We start from the raw sequence: 15158 nt of genomic DNA, 5'->3' as shown, positions 1-15158 counted from the left end.
GAGTGCCACGGCATATTTCGGCACAGTTCGACCTATTTGGGACGTAATTGCAGGGAATGACTAATTAGGACCTCCGTTCAGGAGAAGAGCGACTACTGTGACATCGCGAACTTGGGCACATGTCTCGGCCTCTGCAGCCAAGCGGAGGTCTGGGGGAAGCATGTTGAGGTGGAGGTGCTTGTCACTTCGACAAATGTGTGGGGTTCTACTGCCAAAGAGTTGGTTTGCTCTGCTTCGACTGTTGAGGGAAGTGTACCTGATATGAGCAAGGCAACTATAACAACTAATGCTTGTCGAATATTGTACTACTTACTGTTAGTACATACTCTACTCTACATAAGTACTAAAGGCAGGTACTGGTACTAATAAGACAGCGCAATTAGTACTTCAACCTTCTAGTACAATGGTGGGTATCCGGATACTGTAATCCGGGCAATTCCTAGAGGTGGAAGAATGGCGGCACAGACCTGCATGGGTCTGTACCGTGACGTATGCCGCGTCGCTCGGGAATTTCCGCCTCTCATGGGCAAGAAGATCCGCTTCAATGCTCGAGAGATCATTCGCTTGCGTCGTCATGAACAAGATCCTGTGAAGATCAAGGCGTACCTTCGTCAAGGAATTGATGACCTCGCGACGCTTCGACTGGTAGCGCAGACTCCGTCGCTTGTCGACGCCATGGATCGCAAGCCACAGCGTTAGCATCTCGGCTTCTATTGTATTATACACGCCTTGGACTTATTGTTTGCGTTGGCGTTGTCAAGAAGTGTCTGGTACTTGGAGTCGGTGTCCGTGATTTGCTTGAGAAGCAGTTCCTTCTCACGCGCGTCTGCTCGCGCCTTCTCCTGCAACCTCTTCCCTCGCATATCCACCATCATGGAGGGCTCAAACTGGTGTATGTGCCATTCATACCACGAGCTCTGACGCTGCCGTCTGGCCCATCTTGACCTGTTCCAGGATCGTGTCCTCCTGTTCTTTCACATGATGGATCAACTTGCTCATTTCGCCACGCATTTCCTCGTTCCTCTTTTTCTCGGCTTCGTGTTCTTGGGCCATCTTTGCCTTGTCGCGCTGGATTTCCTCCAGCAGCGCCGTGTGGAGCAATGCATCGTCGTAGGGTGGTGCTGTAGTCGACAATAGCTCAGCTGTCCTTGGCTCCGACGCGACGTCTGTAAACGGCACCACTTCGAAACTCATCGTGTCGGCACTGACGTAGTCGACAAACGGCGGTGTAACGAGTACTTTGATCATCTAGGGCGACAGATCAATCCTCCACGGGTCTTGCCGAGGATTTTGAGTGCTGTACGTTTGCGTGTTCGAGGGGGAAAACTTGTGTGTTGGATTGAAAGAACACATACGAGACGCGATAGTTGGCGGGGTTTGCTAAGAGCAACGACGGCGTGGACGGGTCGACATGGACCTGGATCGAGATCCACAGGAACTCGCCGTCAAGAGATTTCATGTCGTCCATTTCGTCGTCAGACAAGTCGTCTACATCCGCCGGAACGAGCTTTGCGTTATTCCCACTGCTCTTGGGTGCATCGGACGGTGTGGCTTTCGGGGAAGGACGCACGTGGACGACAAGGGAGCCGAGCGAATTGCCGTCGTCGTTCAACACGGAAACAGTCGTCACCACGTCAAACCTGCATCAGGTTAGTGGGACGCACTGTAACGAGCACTATACATGTGTCGAAGGGGACGCAGGTAGACGAGCGCTTGACCGATCGAGTTGTTGCTCGGCGGCATGATCGAGGAGCCGCTTCAAAGTGTCCGCAGGAACGAAGTTTTAAACTCATTTTAGAACAGGACAAATTATTTAAATAGTGATTGGCTCGTTTAGCGGTGTTTCCGCCATTTCCACCAATCAGAGCTCTGACGGTTTCACTCGAACAAAATCTTCCGCGGTGTGCCGCTTGTGTCAAACTCGTTGGTGTCGGTGGCAGCGGCGGCGACATCATCTTGACTTTTCCCGCGCTTTACCACGAGGTCATCCCCCGCGCCGTTCTGACCGTTTCCGCTGTCTATTCGCTGAGGCACTTCCGTGGCGAATTTGCGGGAACCTGTTCGTCGGCTTGGGCTCTATACCATCCCAGATCGTCGTCACCATCGGCGCACAATACAATCGCACAGCACGTACGTCTGGTGTATTCATGATGTCGTCCTTGACCAGCTGCGTGTCGGATGACTTGGAATGCATTGCAGACCCCCAGAACTGCTCTGGTTTAGGTTGGTTGACCGCTGCTGGTTCTCGCAGGACTTCTGCCTTGCTCGCAACTTTTTGGACGTACTCGAGGCTGTGAATGGACCTCCGTCGCGTGTGGAACGAGAGCCAATCTTTTCCTAGCTCGTCCTTCTCGTACAGTGCCAGCGAGGTCGTGACCATGATCCGTACCTGCCCGACAATGTCAAAACGCCAACCACGACACATGGATCGAACCCACCAGTTCACGGCGCAAGGGCTCAAAAAAGTCGACATCCACGTCGTCGGACACGGGCACGACTTTGGACACGTTCGTCATGACGAGCGACGCCTTCTTGCGCAGGCGGTGGATCTTCTTCGTGTACTTGCGCCGCATGAGGTCGGGCAGGTCGTCGTAGACACTGTACGCGCCATCAGGGGAAATGTGCTCTTGGTACAATTCGAACACGTTCAATTTGCTGTCGCCATTACGGAAATCCACGGCTGCTTTCCACGCCAGCAGAACCGCCGTGCGGCCGCGGCAAAACTCCATGTAGCTCAAGTACGCTTCGTTCGACTGCAGGTACGAGTCCCAATTCACCTACAACCCACCGCGACAACGTGACCACTCGATCCACTCGGCCGACAAAGCCGTACTTGGAGAGACGTGCTCCCGGTGAGGTCGGTGACTTTGTGCCGGTCCTTGTACGTGCTGATAACGGGCAGCAGCACGTTGAAAAACACAATGCCTTGCAACCCTTGCGTTGTCATCACTTCGATGACGTGGAAACCAGTGAGCGCTGTCGAGTAGGACGACACGAGCCAGTACAGCAAGCACATGCACGAGCACAACACCATGTACAAGCTCGTGTACTCGTACGACCATCGCACGCGGAACGTGTCGGTCGTGTGGCGCAGCTGGTACCCAGTGCAGAGGAAAGCTGCGACGAGGACCGCAGCCTGGCCGATCGAAATGTACATGATGAGGCTGAAAAAGTCCATCTAGGCGTCGTGGTTGAGACGAAAGGTCGGTCGGGGGCCGGACGCTACCTTGATGCACTGCGCGTAGCTAAGATGCGAGATGTTTGTCGCGTTGAGCGCGAGCAAAAGAATGTGCGGCAAATTCCATACGACACAGACGCAGATCCCGACGGGCACTTGAATGCTTGGAATGATCATCCCTCGAAAGTAGTTCCACATTGCTACGCGGTCATGCGACACGTTTGTGGGCTGGGCAATGATCTCGGTGATGCTGTACAGCACGAGCACGACAAATGAAGTCCATACGAGCACGACCACGGCTGTGTTGCACGTAATGGTGAGGACGAGCAGAGTCGACCTACGTGCAGACGACCCCGCTCGACTGAGCCTCGCAGACGCAACCAAGACAAACTCACCCACACGACGCGCTTTCGCTAAAGTACGTGCATAGAGGTTGCGCAAGGCAGTATACCGACGCGAAGAGGCCAGCACTCGCCGTGCCGATGGGAAGGCGGTGTTTGATCGATGGGCGCTCGCGATAGCAGAGGTACACGACCACAGCCACGGGCATGTACAGGTACGTGATCCATGACAGCATCAGGGGAAGCATTTCGTCTTCCATCGTGGCGAACGACGCACAGGCGTTGACGGCAGCGGCGGAGCTCTCCAGGAAGGTATGCACCCGAGCAAACAACAGTGGTTAGGAACCAAGTATTTTTAGCAAGCGATACCCTCGTTTCGGGAGCTTCGGGGGTTTCGAAGAGGACACAGAGCGCAAATGACACAAGAGCGAGCGACGGTCACCATGGAGCGAGCGGTCGTGAAAGGACGTCGGAACATGCAGCACGAGAACCCAACAACATCGACTTCGTGATGGCCGAGATCTAAGCCAACGGGATATGTGAAAACTGCTTTGTTGCGACTGTTTGCATCGATGTCGACGCTGAGATTTTCGAGTTGCGTTGGACGCTCAACGATGGTACGTTATGATGGTGGCCAGGCGAGTCGTCGGCCACGGCAGTTGTTGCCAAGAATGTCAGCAACTATGGAGCACATCCCCATGAGAATCAAGCTCGCCTGCTACCGAGAAACCCCGTGGACACATCCGCTTGGCATATCGCCCTGATCGACAGGAGTTCGACCTCTACGATGACTCTGTTCCAGCAAGAATCGACAACGTATAGATTACAATCGTAGTCGACACATAGGAGCACTTGCACCTTCGAACAGGACAGGGGCAACAATATAGTTGACTGGCACACCGATCGAAATGACAGATTCCACACACCCACACTCCTTCTCCGTTCAAAACGCAGCGCATGGAAGGGAGACACGGAGGAAGTTGGTGTAACAGACTGTTCACACAGAAGCCTGTTTTGCGGCCTTCTCATGGCGCATCCAGTACACTAGGATCTGCTGCTGCATGGACTCGGTTGTCGCGGGGCATATGTCGGTTTGCATCTCAAGGGAGACCGAAACTCCATGCTCATCGTTTCCACTCCTTGTCCCATTCCGGTCGTGTGTTCGACCAAAAAATTGTTGAGGCAAAAACGAAAAATGGCAAACAAAAAACTACACCAAGAAAGAGCCCAAAGATCTTTCGCTCGTTCGGGATGGAATTTTTTTTTCAAGGAATGTGTCTGAAATGATTTTGGCCAATCGAATGTGCATAAATGTCATATTTATGCAGGGAGCGTCGACATCTATAAAATGCACACGGGATTTGTATACTCGCCGCGATAAGTGCTTTAAAATTCCAGGTACGACCACTTGTTCGATTCGTCGGACTCCCGAGCGCACGGACGAGACGGCGGGTGGCGGCGGCGCTGGTTACTAGCCGCATCGCGCATGAAAAGGAAGAATCCATTTGCATCAGGACAGGAGAAGCACCAAGACAAGAAACACGCGGCGCCCATGTCCATTGATGAGGGGAAGACCGAACCAGAAGATTCGAGGACAACGACGGACGCGGCCAAGGACCCTGGTGCCCCCGATAACGAAGACGACTTGATTGAGGCCGTGGTTCTCCGCCAAGAAGATCTTGTACCGCCAAGGGAAAAATTCTCATGGAGTCCATCGCTTGCCACTGCTCCGTGGAGCGAACAGTACACGGCGCTGGAGCATTTCAGGCAATCGATCAAGTTCCACCCGTCGTCAATCCAAACTGCCGCCTTTCCTGATGCGTATGCCGCTCTTGTCGATTGTTCTCCCTTTTTCTTTTTTCACACCGATTCGTCCTCCTTGTAGGGAAGCATGCTTGAACGGACTTGTTGTCCCCAGCGCGGAACATCTTCGATCCGCGTTGTCGCGGAGTGGGCTGTATTGCATCTCCGAGTACGTACAATGCGTGGGCGAGTCAGCGACTGTTCATTCAGGTACCCTTGACACTTTTCGCTTCTTGTGTCGTTCACGCTCGACGTGCAACCTCCACAGGGCTCTTCATTCCCGTGCTCCTGCGACGATCCATCAACGAAAAAAGGTTTATCCGCGATGCTGCGCATGAGGTCACTTTCATCACGCCTTTCCTGCCACTCAACTCTTTGTTTAGGCCCTGGACCACGTGGCAACGTGTTGCAGTCCCCTCGAGCTTCTCCAGGTTTTGGTGTCGTTTTCGAACGACAAGAACCCCAACTTGGTTGCGACCGTACGTGTTTCCTTGGAGATCGCCGCGATGGCATGCCATGTCGACTGGGCCGATAACGTAGCAAGGCCATCATGGATTCCATCAAAAAGCCCGTGTTGTCGTCGTGCAAGTGAATCGGATTTGCATGCTGCCACGAGCTCGATGATCTCCTGGAAAGGCCTTTCGGCGTCATTATCCCTGTCGACCTTGGGTGCTCGCCGGGGTGCATCGATGGGACAAAAGTGACGTTATCGTGTGGTGTAGGCCGGGAAATACGTGGAGAAAATTCTGCGGAGATGTCAAGACAACACAACGCCAAATCAATGGTCCACGTGGCAGCCCCATGTGTCGTCGTGGCTGCCGTCGTTGGCCCAGTTCCTTGCGTGCCGCGTTGTCGCTTGCAAGAACGACACCAAGCGCGCATTTGCCTTGCTCCGCGATGTGGTGGGGGTGCGTGCACGGTTCTTGTAAACGATGGCGCATCTGACGTATTTGTGTGTGCAGGCCGCCGAGATGACGCAGCTTGCAAATGACCAACTCACGGGCAGCGCCCTCGTCGACGTGCTGCAGCTTGTAAAACCGCCATCGAAAAAAGCAGCACGAATACAACCAACGACACGGCCAGGGGCAAGCTTGAGTTTGCGAGAGCGAATGCGACAACAGCAGCACCAAAATCGGAAGGCGCCGCCGACACAGCACCTTACCACCGCTGCGGCCCCGAACCAGGACCAAGGACTAGACAGCAAAAAACAAGATGCATAGAACTTGTACAAGTCAAGTTTGTGCCGTGAGGTGCTGGGTGCACTTAATCTGCCTCACTTCTGCGATGGACCGTGGCAGGTGTGGACAACGCAGCTGGCTTCGCTAGAAAAGCCGCAACGTGACGCGCTGGAGACGTTGAGGAGTCGTCGCGTCCACGTGGTTTGGAAAGCTCGTGAATGCGTTCACGTTCGCATTCGTGGTCGTCTGGACGTCGATGGATGGGAGAGGGCCAGCGATGTATGGCAGAAGCAAAGTGGCACGGCAGACGCCAGCCACATCGCAGGACAGGTCGACCGAGGCGTCAGGCGACAGCGTCGCATCTTGAGCGAGCAAACTCTGGAGCAACGACGCCGCTGTTGTCGTCGGTGTCACTCGAAGGATCGCGGGCACAGTTCCCAGGGTAAAATCGGCCGAGTATGTCGATGTGGCGAGCCCAGTGCTGGTGGGGTACACCAGAAGGGTTACAATGGTGGGGGTGAGCGTGATCACGACAGCTGAATGGGCGAGCGGAGGCACGAGAGGACAGGAGCTCGCGGCATAGCACGACGTGACCACCAAGTCGGCGGGGGTGGCTGAGGTTTCAAGTAGGCTCGAGATGTCGTCGAACGGCTGCGACGACGACAGTGAAGTGGCGACGGACGCTAGGGCACCGGCAAAGGTCGTGCCAAAGGTGCCACACGGACACGGTGTGGGGCCGACGATGTACTGCGACGTGTTAAGGGGCTGGATCGTCTGGACTAGCGACGCCTCGGAGGCTACAATACGGTGCGCCAACCCTTGGCCCGACGTGACTACCGCCAGGCGCGGCAGGCGCCCGACATGATCTTTGTACACGATCGTGAGAACGTCCTCGGCGGCTGACGTGTCCCAGTCGACAAGGACCGACGAGATGGACGTGACGGCCATGAGTTGACCTTGAAGAGTTGTGGCGAGGCTGGCACAGGCCGACGTGTTGGTCCAGCGCGCCGACGCCACGACGGTGCCGTTGTCCAATCGGTACTACCATGGCATGTCACGGTGACATCTCGTGAAGTCGAGTCTCACCACCAATCGAGTGGACACAGCTTGCCGGGGCAGACGCAGAGTATGGGAGGCGGACGTTATCGTGAGCGTCACCATGCGGTCCACTGCGTTCGTACCAGTGGGGCAGTTGCGCTGGGCAAAGCATGCCCTGGTCGCGACGAACTGCCGCCACGCGGCATTGGACGAAGCTCGGTCTTGGCATGTGCCAAGGGCGTCGGGGGTCGTGGTTTCAACATAGCCAAGAGGAAATGCCAGCAGCGATCGAGATGTGACTGCACACTCGAAGATCGCAGCGCACGCCGGTGTTTGCATGCATGCGAGGAGGCGGTCATGGCACCGAACACACCGGTCTATAGTGCGTGCGTGAGCCATTGATCACGGCATGTAGGCAGGTTACCGACAGCCCCAACGAAAGGGATTGCAGGGAGCGAGGGTGTCGGTGCTGGCGGTGACGACGGCGAGAGCGGGTACGGCGTCGGCACGACCGCCAACACGAGCCGGGGGTTCACTTGTGACATCGTTGCGACTCCAGACGAAGCCGAGTACGTGGCTTGTGGCAACTCGCCAACATAATTCAAGTATTCCACGACAACTTCCCAGCCAATTCGTGGTGTGGTGCTGCCGTCGGTCGATGGTACCAGCGCCTGGTGAACGTCAACTTGGACGGCCGCCGCCTCCGCCGTCACAAGATCGAATATTTGTCGGGCAAGGAGCTGTTCACTGGTAGTCTGGTCAATGGTCAGCACAACAGAGGCGTCCTTGAGCTCCAACTACAACACAACTTTCCACTTTGGACGGCTCGTCTATCATCGATGGAAAAGTCGAGCGGGCGTACCGTGAGCAAGAGCGTTGCGTCGGCGACAAGCTGCCACGTCTGCCGCGGCATGACGGGTTGCTGGAACACTGTCATGACGGTGGACGTGTGGTGGAAGTAGTGCGGGCGAGAGATGGCGCACTGAATCGCCGCCGCGTGCACCTGCCACGACGCGGCGTCGGTGGAGTCATGAAAGCACGACAAAACGTTGTCCGTGATGTCGGACATCGTGCCGGCTGTCGACTCGTCATCCAGGAGCATCTGGCTGAAGATGAGGTACGGCATGCAGTTGTACTGGTTGAGGCACGCGGTAGAGTTGTGGCATTGCTCGACGAGAAAATCGCATTCCGGGTTGGGTAGGATAGGGTTGGCAGCTACGGAGCAACGTGTCGTGAGGTGGGAGCAGGTAGCTGGAAGGTTCGTACGGGGGTCAAGGTGGGGTAGGTGCAGAGTCACAGCCACCGGACTCGAGGCATCGTCTTCGAATGGCAACTCGCGTTGGCGGGTGACAAGCCGAACAGGAGCCCCGACCACCGACGACGCTGTGACCTCCCGAACGTTGTCTGCGTCATACACATGAAGCCGCACGACCACGTCACTTGTGTTGGAAGGGTCGTCGACTGGAGGATGGGTGTTGGCAAATCGAAAGTACAAAACCACGTCGAGGACGTCCAGCGATGTTTGCAACGTCCTACTCGGTCCAACATGACCTCCTCGTTGTGTTTGCCGTGACGATGAGCCACTTACCACGTGGCGAATTGATCAAGCAGCAACGAGGTGGCGTAGGGCTCGACAAAGACGACATTTGGAGAGGCTTCGACGAGGTCGAGCACAAGAGGGGGCGACCCTGCCGACATCAAAGAGAGCTCCACGCAAAGCTCCCACACGCATTCCCCTGACGGGGGGCTGCCGTAAGCTTCACCGGTCGCGGGCCGTGCCAATGGAATTTGAGACATAGCTAGGCACGCAGAGGGTCCGTCCTGCGCAGCCACGTCGTTCCACGGAGCGGCAGACGATGGGTAGAGCAAGGGCAGGGCCGAGAACACCCCATCCGCACTCTCTTCAAGCGTACAGTTGGGCGGCGGCGAGTCCAAAAACGGCAAGAACGCGTCATGCCAGAGTTCGACGGTATTAAATCGCGTGATCATGTTGACGCGGTGCCACGGATCGCGCACGTCGAGCTCCCACAGCGTGGATTCGTTGAATGTGGACACGCATTCAAGGGCGCTGTACGAAACGTTGAACAAGGCAGCGAGAGCGACGCGAACGTGCGCAATCGAGTGGGTCAGCGGGCCACCGCATGCAAACGTCAAGTGCGGGGTCCACGTCGTGGCTGCGGTTGGCGCGACCATGTTGGTGTCGCGCATCGCCCACGTCGAGGCAAAGTCTGCCACAACATGCTGGGTTTGTTCCAGGACGGCCGAAATGGAGTCGTCCGTGGCGTCCACGACCAGGTCGATGACGAGAGATGCCCCAGGGTACTCTGTCGTGTTGGCTAGTGGAGGCCACGGCTGGGCGGTAGGCAGCACGATGAGTCGATTGAATTGCCACACGGGTAGGTGGACCGACGTCGTCGCAGCGTTGAGCGCAGCCGCCAACGTGGCAATGTCTTGGTGGATCGTTTGGAACGAATATGGCGTTTGCCGTGCGAACGATTGCAGGTAGATCGAAGACGACTTGCTATGTCTATCGTCCGTGTTGATCTCCCACGCGGCAAAGTAATGCGGTGTGCGGTACAGAAGGGGCTGCACGGCCAGAGACAAGGGATACGTGCTAGACATAACCAACGTCATCCACACCGGCGAGCATGCTAGTGACGCCGACTCGACGGCAGGTACCTTTGGGCGCGAAAGGCATCCGCATCGCTTTGGATCGACGACGCCAGCAGCGTTAGGTTGGCGAACACACGGATCGACGCTTGTAATGCCACGCGCTGCGAATTCACAGTCTGTACAATCTCGTCCCGGTGGCTGGCACGCGATGGGGTCTATTCGAGAGGTCGTCAGCACTCTGCAAGCGATGCTCGCTAGTTACGAGCTCGACAACGACGAGAACGACTGTCGTCGGCTGGTTGTACACGTTTAGCGGGGTATGGACCGCCCAATCTGTCGAGATATGGAGCGATGCTGGGGACACCCCAAGCACGAACGCGACGGCATGCTTCACCCGGATACGTAACCACACGGACGGAGCAACCTCGTGGGCCATCACGAGATATAAAGACACGTACGGGGCCTCGGGGAAGCGGGGAATGTTGCCAAAGGATGTGTCCCACAGCACCTGTCAGAGACATGCTGAGCAATGTCAGGTTGCCGCCACGGACCTCCCACGGATAGGTGGCCCCCAATAGATTGTATCGAAAGGGTACCGACGCCACGTTGGTTTTGACACCGCTCCACGTGACACTGCCATGCGTCGCCTCCAAAACTTGGCTGCGCGACGCGGTACTCGTCAGCGCGACATCCAACGTCACTTCGAGCTCGCCCTTGGCATACAACGAAAGCTCTGGCTGCCCGACGATACTCGCGTCCACCACGGTCACCGTCGTGTCTGTCTGTCCAGCACGTGTGAGGAACTCGTGAAACGCAGACGTGATGCTGGTGCTGTGATTGTTGAGATCGTGGAGGGATGCCGACTGGGACATGAGGATATGCACTTGAACCGATCGCGAGCTCGTGGCAACGTTCATGGAGAACGGCATGAAATCTCCATGCGCGCACGGCACGAATGTTGCCGCCACAAGCACCGCAGTGCTCCACACCCGCCAGTTGCCCCTCATGACGGCACCAGCCTCGATCGAATTGCCAAAACGATTGCAACATGCCCGGTTGTGACTGGTCAATCCGACTTCCTATATCTGAAACGGACACGGCCCCACCAGTCGCCGCGACCGCGACCCGATGTTCGACGACGTTCCGGAGAGTCCGCCGTCGCCGGCGGCGTCCACGGCGTTTATAACGCCATTCGACTTGACGCGAGAGGAAGAGGCGGACTTGCATGACTCGGCACGGTCCAAGGTGAGCATGTTGCTTGCAGCAACGGCGCCGTCACCAGGACCAGAGTGGACACGAACAAAGTCGCTTGGACCAACCATCTTGGAGTCGACGTCGGCGACGCACACGAGCGTACGCGCAAGCGCGTTGATTCATGGCTCGCCACAATTGCTCCTGCAGGTTCTCGACGGCTCCGTCGTGTCGACCTACCGCAACGCGATGCGGCTCATGTACCAGCACGCATTCGCCGACACGGCCGTCCTTTACCATCACCAGATGAACTGCCACGAGTCGTTGGCCGTGCAGTGGACGGCCTTTCGCTGTCACAATCCATTGCTCACCGACATGGACTTGTGCTGCGTCGAGTACTCAAACACCCCGTTGTTTCCACCATCGGCGCCGTCCCAGCGAAGCGCCAACCAGGAAGACGTGGACCAGAACGACGTCGACGCTGGCCAAACTTGCATTGGGTACAAAGTGTGCGAATCCATCTCGCGCAAGCAGTGTCCGTCTCTGCAGGACTCGCATCGCCTGGAGCGCGGGACCAGTCCTCTCTGGGGCTACGTCTTGTACGCCACCAACGACGGCATCCAAGTGGTGTTTACCATGTCTCTGGCGCACGACTCGACGAGCAGACTGCGGCGGCTTGCGAACCGCCGACTGCTTTTATTCCTGGCGGCGGCGCTTCCTCGTCTTCAGCAGGCCGTGGACGTCGTGCAGCAGCAGCTTCATCCGGTGCCCACCTCTCGCTCTAGCATGTCCAAGAGTTTGGGCGACAACAACGATCGGGAGAACGCGCCCCGATCGATTGCATGCAAACTTTGCGCACGTCTCTTTTCCCACCGTCGACGCCGCCACCAGTGCCGTTCTTGCTCTGGTGACGTGTGTCGCGCGTGCAGCTCGTTCCATGACGTGGCAGTCCTTGGCGTCGGTCTGAATCGCGTACGAGTTTGCACGTCTTGTCGACCAGTGCCAGTGGAGACTCCACCTTTGGTTGCTGCTGCACCAACGAGACCTTTGGTTGCTATGACGGCCACCACCACAACGCAAGCGCCATTACCCGCCTCAACTGCTCCGGCAACAGTCGGAGCGATATCGTCGTCGACAACTCCCGCCCCTCCCGTCATTGCGATCCGGAACAGAATGCAGCTGGACTTGGACATGGTACAAACCCCCGCTCCACGACCCAGCCCTGGCAAGTGGGCGCCACGGAGTCCTCTGGTGCCTCCTCGCGCCGCTGGTCACGGGCCAACCAAGGGTGGCTTCCATGGGTTTGCAGTGCGCCACCCGAACACAAGTCCCGTTCCATCGCCCGGTAAACCTCCACACAACGGCAGTCCGCAGCGAAAACTGTCGGTCCCTACGACGTCGTCGCTCTTGGGCCTCCTCGAGCAAGCCACCACCGCCATGCAGTGCAAATTCGCAGGGCTCTCCATGGTGAAAACCCCATCCGATCCCGTGCTCCAGCACTTTTTGCACATCCAAGACAGCGGCAAGATGCTACCGGTCCCGTCGCAAATGGCATTGTGCGCGCCAGTCTTTGCGTGCGACGACAGTGTCATCGTGGGCCACACACACCTCGAAGCGACTCCCCATGTGGACTGGCTCAAGCTGCCCATCGTGATGGGACCTCAAAACGCGACGTTCTACGCGGGGCTGCCACTTCGCAGCTCATCGGGCCAACAATTCCTTGGTGCACTGTGTGTGTTCGACGCCACCCCTCGGGACGTGGACTCCATCTCCCCCGACGCGCTGAAGACCCTCGATACCGTGGCAGATGCGATAGCAGCACTCGTGGAAGGGAAACAGCGCGTCGTCGGACTGGACCGCCGGCGCAGCCACGTGAACGACGACGGCCGCGAAGAAGGACAGCATGAAAGTCCAGCGTCGTCCCCTGCTCGAAAGTCGTCGCTTCATCAACGCACGGGCTACCTGTCGCCATCGATTCCCCCAATCAACCAAGACGCTGTCAGGGTGTAGCCACGGTCGGTAAGAGTGTAATCGACTCCCTATTCATCACGTGTGGATGGATGGACGAGGTCGAACCCGGATGCCGACATATCACCGCTGGAGGAGTTGTAGACGCGGTGGAGGGGCAGACACTTGCTTGCAATTGGCGTGGAATGCAGTTGCTTCGTATGGTTCCATGGCGGAAATACAAAGGAAGGGAGAGGGTAGTGTTAGAGGTTTCACCGCACTCAAACTATACCAGTGATCATGCATTCCTTCTCGTTTCGATTAAAGCACTTGCGACTCGAGTTCGTCGATCTCTTCCGCGTACTTGATCAGGTCCAAGTGATGCACGACAGGTTGGTTACGAGGCGAAAGTGAGCGAAGAGATCCCATGGCCTTAGCAAACATTTCTTCGCGAATTTGGAGCACGTTCTTCGGCATCAGACCCTTTCGTCCGTCCATGGGCAGTGCCGGCATAACACACGGCAGGGGAAACGTCACATTGTAGGACGGATCGAGAAGCGGCGGGACAGGTTGGTTGTTGGTCAGTACAATTTGGTCCATGACGACGGGTTGCACCTGTTCGTCCTTCTTGGGCGTGTTTTGGAGTTCGACGCCGCATCCTGCGACGAAATGTGTGCTACTTTTCTTCTGTTCATGTACCAAGAAGCTGTGTTGGAGCATGACTGGAAGCAAGATGAGACCGGCGACTGCAAGGAGGCACAACTTCCACGGTTCGGTGTGGACGAGGACAACAGTCACACCCGAGAGTGCAAGAATGCAAGCGATGGTGCGGGCGTGACATTGAACGTACGTGGCGAGGTGGGAGTCGGTGAACTTGGCGACGACGGACGTGAGCATTGTCGTCGAAGGGCGGGAGATTGCTGGGATGTGCGCACTTCTGGGCAAAAAGGAAAATAGACCAAACACCACACACACACTTGCCGTCATTTGATTGGCTAAAATTCTTGGCGGAGAGAAATGCTTGGGACAAACTGGCTCGACGCGGTTATACGTTTTAAACGATGCACGTTTTACTTGTACGGCTGTTGAAGTTGGGCTTTGACATGGACGGCACATGATGGCTATTTGAGCGCGGTTCAAGCTGTGGTAACGAGGACGAATATTTACTACCCCTTGTACCAACTTGCCTCTTGGAAGTCGCCCGAATTGACTCCATTCCAGGGAGCTCTTTCCATGACTACAAGGCCATGCGTGTTTTCCGCATGGTTTGCAGCCCCATTCATACGTTTGGCGCCATGAAGGCTTCGTCTACAATCTCCATTCACATGTTTGAAACACAATTTCTTGCATTATGGTAGTCCATTCCTACAAACCATGAAACGGACGAAATTCCCTCCACATCTCGGGTGTGTTCGGCGGAACGACATTGATTGCCCACCCGACCGCAGGTACATATACGGCGCCCGCAGTCACAAGGTAGACTCATGTGGGACGACAGATCACCACAACGGAGTGGGTTCGACGGCAAGCGGGTGTCTGGTTCGCAGCGGCCAACACAGACCCGATCAACGCGCACCCGGAATAAAACGCCGCTCGCCGTATGATTCAAATGGGTTGTGGTTTAACGCATGTTAAAGTGAGTTCGCCTAGAAAGTGCAGCGGTTCTCCTGAATATCAACGCCATGTGGAATTTCGAACATCCGCAAAGAATCCGTTTTTGTACAAATTTAGAGGCTCATTTAGGATCTAAACAAGGCATTGTTATCAATTTCCGAAAGATATTGCGGCGCTTTGGGTTTCCAACGACGCAATCTGGAAACAGCACCGACGTGGCGCTGCTGGCAATCCGTTCCCGCAACCGACCACTAC

At 56.4% G+C, this 15158-nt stretch overlaps 7 protein-coding genes across 11 annotated transcripts; 3 read left to right on the top strand and 4 right to left on the bottom strand.

The window, feature by feature from the left end:
* Positions 1-373: 373 nt before the first annotated feature.
* H310_09907 (hypothetical protein) lies at positions 374-1771 on the bottom strand. Of its 3 annotated transcripts, XM_008876113.1 has the most exons (5): positions 1682-1771; positions 1304-1640; positions 910-1248; positions 607-851; positions 397-563 (listed from the first exon to the last, which is right to left on the bottom strand). In XM_008876113.1, the coding sequence occupies exons 1-4, from the start codon at positions 1741-1743 to the stop codon at positions 711-713; spliced, it is 879 nt and encodes a 292-aa protein (XP_008874335.1). In that variant the 5' UTR covers positions 1744-1771; the 3' UTR covers positions 397-563; positions 607-710. The 3 variants fall into 3 exon arrangements, with proteins under 3 accessions (XP_008874334.1, XP_008874335.1, XP_008874336.1); XM_008876112.1 differs by having other exon boundaries at positions 374-851; XM_008876114.1 differs by lacking the exons at positions 397-563; positions 607-851 and having other exon boundaries at positions 859-1248.
* H310_09908 (hypothetical protein) lies at positions 416-746 on the top strand. Its single transcript, XM_008876115.1, has one exon. The coding sequence runs from the start codon at positions 454-456 to the stop codon at positions 697-699; it is 246 nt and encodes an 81-aa protein (XP_008874337.1). The 5' UTR covers positions 416-453; the 3' UTR covers positions 700-746.
* Positions 1772-1797: 26 nt separating the features above from the next.
* Positions 1798-3842, bottom strand: H310_09906 (hypothetical protein). 3 transcript variants are annotated; one of them, XM_008876109.1, is made up of 6 exons: positions 3574-3842; positions 3227-3515; positions 2834-3178; positions 2439-2777; positions 2135-2389; positions 1798-2076 (listed from the first exon to the last, which is right to left on the bottom strand). In XM_008876109.1, exons 1-6 carry the CDS (start codon positions 3777-3779, stop codon positions 1879-1881), a joined length of 1632 nt encoding a protein of 543 aa, XP_008874331.1. In that variant the 5' UTR covers positions 3780-3842; the 3' UTR covers positions 1798-1878. The 3 variants fall into 3 exon arrangements, with proteins under 3 accessions (XP_008874331.1, XP_008874333.1, XP_008874332.1); XM_008876111.1 differs by having other exon boundaries at positions 2135-2777; XM_008876110.1 differs by lacking the exon at positions 3574-3842 and having other exon boundaries at positions 3227-3540.
* Positions 3843-5005: 1163 nt separating this feature from the next.
* H310_09905 (hypothetical protein) lies at positions 5006-7579 on the top strand (the record flags this gene model as incomplete). The annotated part of the gene is made up of 5 exons (XM_008876108.1): positions 5006-5340; positions 5405-5532; positions 5591-5661; positions 5706-6230; positions 6285-7579. 4 exons carry the CDS (start codon positions 5006-5008, stop codon positions 6024-6026), a joined length of 855 nt encoding a protein of 284 aa, XP_008874330.1. The 3' UTR covers positions 6027-6230; positions 6285-7579.
* H310_09904 (hypothetical protein) lies at positions 6645-11158 on the bottom strand (the record flags this gene model as incomplete). Its single annotated transcript, XM_008876107.1, has 9 exons — positions 6645-7541; positions 7587-7915; positions 7963-8335; positions 8401-8753; positions 8805-9070; positions 9127-10152; positions 10218-10366; positions 10414-10659; positions 10748-11158. 9 exons carry the CDS (start codon positions 11156-11158, stop codon positions 6645-6647), a joined length of 4050 nt encoding a protein of 1349 aa, XP_008874329.1.
* Positions 11159-11236: 78 nt separating this feature from the next.
* H310_09903 (hypothetical protein) lies at positions 11237-13391 on the top strand. The gene has a single exon (XM_008876106.1). The coding sequence runs from the start codon at positions 11280-11282 to the stop codon at positions 13350-13352; it is 2073 nt and encodes a 690-aa protein (XP_008874328.1). The 5' UTR covers positions 11237-11279; the 3' UTR covers positions 13353-13391.
* Positions 13345-14229, bottom strand: H310_09902 (hypothetical protein). Its single transcript, XM_008876105.1, has one exon. The coding sequence runs from the start codon at positions 14184-14186 to the stop codon at positions 13611-13613; it is 576 nt and encodes a 191-aa protein (XP_008874327.1). The 5' UTR covers positions 14187-14229; the 3' UTR covers positions 13345-13610.
* Positions 14230-15158: the final 929 nt, after the last annotated feature.

This window comes from Aphanomyces invadans (assembly GCF_000520115.1).
Source record: "Aphanomyces invadans strain NJM9701 unplaced genomic scaffold supercont1.23, whole genome shotgun sequence".
Lineage (NCBI taxonomy): Eukaryota > Oomycota > Saprolegniomycetes > Saprolegniales > Verrucalvaceae > Aphanomyces > Aphanomyces invadans.
This window is presented reverse-complemented; position numbering and strand designations above follow the sequence as displayed.